General features: G+C 37.2%; 1 protein-coding gene across 1 annotated transcript; it reads left to right on the plus strand.

The window, feature by feature from the left end:
- Positions 1 to 238: 238 nt before the first annotated feature.
- On the plus strand, positions 239 to 3697 carry LOC145978251 (uncharacterized). The gene is made up of 2 exons (XM_083110745.1): positions 239 to 267; positions 1802 to 3697. Exon 2 carries the CDS (start codon positions 1842 to 1844, stop codon positions 2199 to 2201), a length of 360 nt encoding a protein of 119 aa, XP_082966871.1. The 5' UTR covers positions 239 to 267; positions 1802 to 1841; the 3' UTR covers positions 2202 to 3697.
- The last annotated feature ends 740 nt before the right edge of the window (positions 3698 to 4437 follow it).

Genomic DNA, 4437 nt, shown 5'->3' on the forward strand with positions numbered 1-4437 from the left:
ACTTAAAACAACAATTCAACCAATCAATCGATTATGTTCGGGACTAAAGGTCTCTACTTCGATCAGAACCTTGACAATAATAAGGTAATAGGTCTGATAATTTTCTGGAATGAACTTAACTTGCGAGGGACTTTACGGAAGTAAATCTTAATATGACAATGATCGTTTGGGATTAATTGTGTCGGATGATAATGCTTGCCAGTACTTTTATCAATGCTTGTTTGCGTTTCCATAGAAACGAAATAGACCTGGATCACACGTTGATCAGTAAGTGTTAGATAAGTTGCATGTATTCCCTTTCAAAGTTGAATGGTAAAGACAAACACATTTAGTTGCACATGTAGTCTTGAAACACCTATCCAATATCAGTTGTCCAGAAATACACAGCACGAGTGGGTTACAGTCATGAGAAAACCAAAGAATGGAAGACGATTCATAAAACAGTTCCAGTCATGGGAATCCGGAAATATTGGCGTACCGCAGGCATGCGTTCAATGTACCGGAGCCCCTTCCGACATTTTGCCTAACTGCATAGCTCTACGGGCTTCACCGGTGGTGTTGTAGTGACGTCATCACCTTGAAATCAGAGGCACATATATGATCCCACTTTAAACTCTTGACCCAGTCTCGATTAGCCTATATGTGAATAAATTGAACGTAAACGTTGACTTGCACTGTTCTACAATTGATTTATAAAACCAAAATTAGCGTTTCTTGGCAGATTTTTGGAGTGCTGAATTGTAAAATGATTAAAATACATTAATTTTTGTTGACAGGTTCATGTTTTCATATTACGCAGTGAAAGTTAACTGAAATTACATATAAAATGCTGTAGAGTGGCTTGTATGTATTTTTCACAATCGCGCTAACAGCAAAAAACGTTAATCATCGCCTGAAAGTGCTTAAAAGTGGATAAACTTGCATGCTCACACAGTTTCGTGAATTCTAAGTTGCAAAATAATGCAAATGTAATAGTTTACGAGATATTTTGAATATTTTCCGCTAATTTCCCCTCATTTGGAATACTACGCATAAAGAATACCACATGTTTACAAAATATTCTGCTGTGTTTTCGATAACATTCTGGCAAAAGTAGTACGTATTTTATTACAGTAGTCACAAACCGTGTATACTCCTGTTCACTTAACGTGGCACTCTTTGTAGTTGAGCAATTAAAGTATGTGCAACTTAATCTGAACAGGAGTGTATATATTGGTAGGGACATTGCAATTTATTAGCTCAGTATTATTTTCGTCTAACAATTTCCAACGTGCTGTTCTTTAAAATCGAAAAAATCCTGGATACGACCCTGTCCGAAAGGGTGGGTCTCCCTATCTTGAAAAGTGAACATGGAGGGGATTTACATATTTCATACATGTAACTGTATTTCAATGATATATTTATTTTACCCCTTGATTACAAGTCGACGACGTTACCACTGCGCCATCGGGGAGGCCCTGTATGTGTTAAGAGTATAAAGATGGTAATTAAATGGTATATACCGGATTTGACCTAGCAGTTTATATTCTGTGACTTTGTGGTTATGGATTGTGATGTAATGGTGTACATGTTGTACGGTTGAAAAAAATGATTATTCAGTTGTTAGATTTAAGTTGCATGTTCTTGAATAAACACCTAATTTCTGAAACCACAAAGTCACAGAATATAAACTGTTAGGTCAAATCTGACCTATACCATTTAGCCATCTTTATACTCTTTAACACTATGGTACAGCAATGTTCTTGGTACATGTTCGATTCTTCTTGTCTGCTTACAATCTCATCTTTTTTTTTCTTTTCAGATACTACAGGCGGATACTTCCGTATCCAACAAGAGCGTCGATGATGGCTGGTGATCAGCGCCCACCTGTCTGCCGGAAGCTCTTCGCCGGAGACGACAACCAGCAGGACAATGCCGTGGACAACGAACCGCTCCAGCAGCTCGAGCAGGCGCAATTGGAGGCCATCCAGAGATGGAACTTCCACTTCCCCAGCGAGACACCTCTGCCCGGCAGATGGCAATGGGTGAAGGCGAACGAGGAATTTCCTCAGGACGAACCAAACGCTGAAGAAACCGCCGAAGAACAGAATGAAGATGAGCCACAGACTTCCGAAGGGCCCAAAGGTGATGACACGCAGGAAGACAATTCAAATGCGCAATCACAATCTCCATCGTCTCAGGAAACCGCCGAAAAGTCTTAACAAGACGTTACCTAAATCAGTGCCTCTCTTGTAAACTGTACTATTTTGTGAGAGTTAAATCAGATATCGTTACCATGCGAGTCTGCGTGAAACTGTGTTCGTTTACATATCGCGATCTATCCAATTATGATATAATAGTTATTTCTTCTCATGTGCGAGCCTGCTGACTGTACGTACTACATATTCGTACAAGTGTGAAATATAAATTCATTACTTGAATGGCAATAATATTGCAAAGGAATAGAAAAAGGTGCAGTTCCATTGTACAGTAGGTCAAAGTGACCGGGTAAGAAATTTTATGTTCATTGCACGCACACTCATGGCAAACACCAAGTACTACAGCTTCACTTCCGTATGCACGGATTCTGTTTCCTTTATGCAGTCTGTCACCGCTTTTCCTTGTCGTTCCCATATCGGATGGTAGACCAGCCTCCACAGCATCAAAAATATTTGGTTTCTGTTATGACACGGAGGAATGCGATTTTAATGCACAATCACTAGATCCATTATTCAAGAAACCTAAAAAAAAAAAAGTGCCTCTCTTGTGAACTGTACTATTTTCTTTTTCCAGTGTTGATTGTGAATGTAATAATCAGAAATCTCGATCACATTAGTGAGAAACAGGCTGTTCTTTTACGTTATCTGGATCTGTCCAATTAGATCATAGAGCAGTCTCCACTTTTATCAAAAATTTCGTTTCTGTTTCAGGGTAACAGTAACGAGTAACATTAAAAAAAGTACAGGTAACAGCCAAATGTTATGCCAATAAAGCATAATTCTAGCGGCGCTATACATCACCTTTCTTCCTTCTGGTATCCAAGTAATCTTTAAAATGTATATAATTAACTTTTGCTTATGCATATCTCTTCTTTCTTCTCTTTCTTTCTGCCGTTACTGTACATATTAATTTCCACATACGAAGAGCAACTGTATAATACTAATCTGAGTGTTAAGCGTATGAGATATATATGAAACGTTGATTTTTATTTAATGTATTTTTTATGATTTTTTGTTACATGTGTTATTACCAGAAGGTCAATATGGTAGCCGAACAGCACGTTTCCATACACATAAGCACGGTCATATTTCCACAATAATCTCATGTGTAACATTCAATGAACTGTATAATGTTGTATTTGGACTCCTTAATGAAATTTCCAACTATTTATGAGTAATAACAATATTAGGTAATGCCTAAATTGTAATCTATCTTTTAGAAATGTTAAATGTTCTGTTAAATTTATTTGAGAGTTAGATCAGTATGTTAGATCCATTTTTTTTCCTGTAGTAGTCACTACTCAATGCCACCAAAAACAGATTGCTCCTTTTTTTGTCAGACTAAAGAATATTGTTGATTTTAAATTTTTAGCATAATTAACAGGTTCTGCATACACTGAAAAATATCGGTGTTAAAACAACACAAACAGTGGTCCCAAGATGTCTACACCCCAGTTTGGTCAACGTTTCCCCTCAGTGGTGTTGAAATAACACAGATAAATGGTAACAAAGTTTCAAAAATGTTGTTTGTTACCATTTATCTGTGTTATTTCAACACCACTAAGGGGAAACGTTGACCAAACTGGGGTGTAGACTTCCTGGGACCACTGATTGTGTTGTTTTAACACCGATATTTTTTTTCAGTGTAGATTCCAGCATTGGTATTCCAGAATAACGTTTACAGAACTAAAAACATTGCATCTAAATACACAGAACAGTTTTTACTTACTTTACTCCAACATAGCTTCGAGTTGTTATAACCTATTATTATTATTTCAGTGCTGATCATGGTTGAATTTCCCCCCATATGTACAAAGTGTTTCAAAAGTCGCCCAACCCAAACTTCGTTCATTTTGGGATATTCACACCCGGTTTCCTGCATTATGAAGCCTCCTCTAGTGAGATATTTTTAACACGATTGTCAATTCATTCCTTACAGAGAATTCTAGATTTCGATGACTCAAGCCGAAGTAAGAAAATTTCCAAAATGCCGATTTCGGGGGAGAAAAGGTTACAAAATTTATTATATTTACAGGATTATAAAACGTAGTTTTATGATTGGCGCCATACTAATCTGTGGTTTGTGACCGAGAGACATGTTCAGCACTTTGGAAATGGAGATTTTATGGGCGAAGTAAGAAAAAAGTGACATTTCCGTGGCTTATAATCTTGATTGGCAACACTACCAGTCCAGAATTTTGTCAGTAATTTTTATTATTTAGTTTATTATACTTCGCTT

This window comes from Lepisma saccharinum, chromosome 1 (assembly GCF_977018435.1).
Source record: "Lepisma saccharinum chromosome 1, izLepSacc3.1, whole genome shotgun sequence".
NCBI lineage: Eukaryota > Metazoa > Arthropoda > Insecta > Zygentoma > Lepismatidae > Lepisma > Lepisma saccharinum.

Excerpts from the sequence above, each read along its gene's own strand:
- LOC145978251 (XM_083110745.1), top strand. The coding sequence starts at position 1,842 with ATGATGGCTGGTGATCAGCGCCCACCTGTCTGCCGGAAGCTCTTCGCC.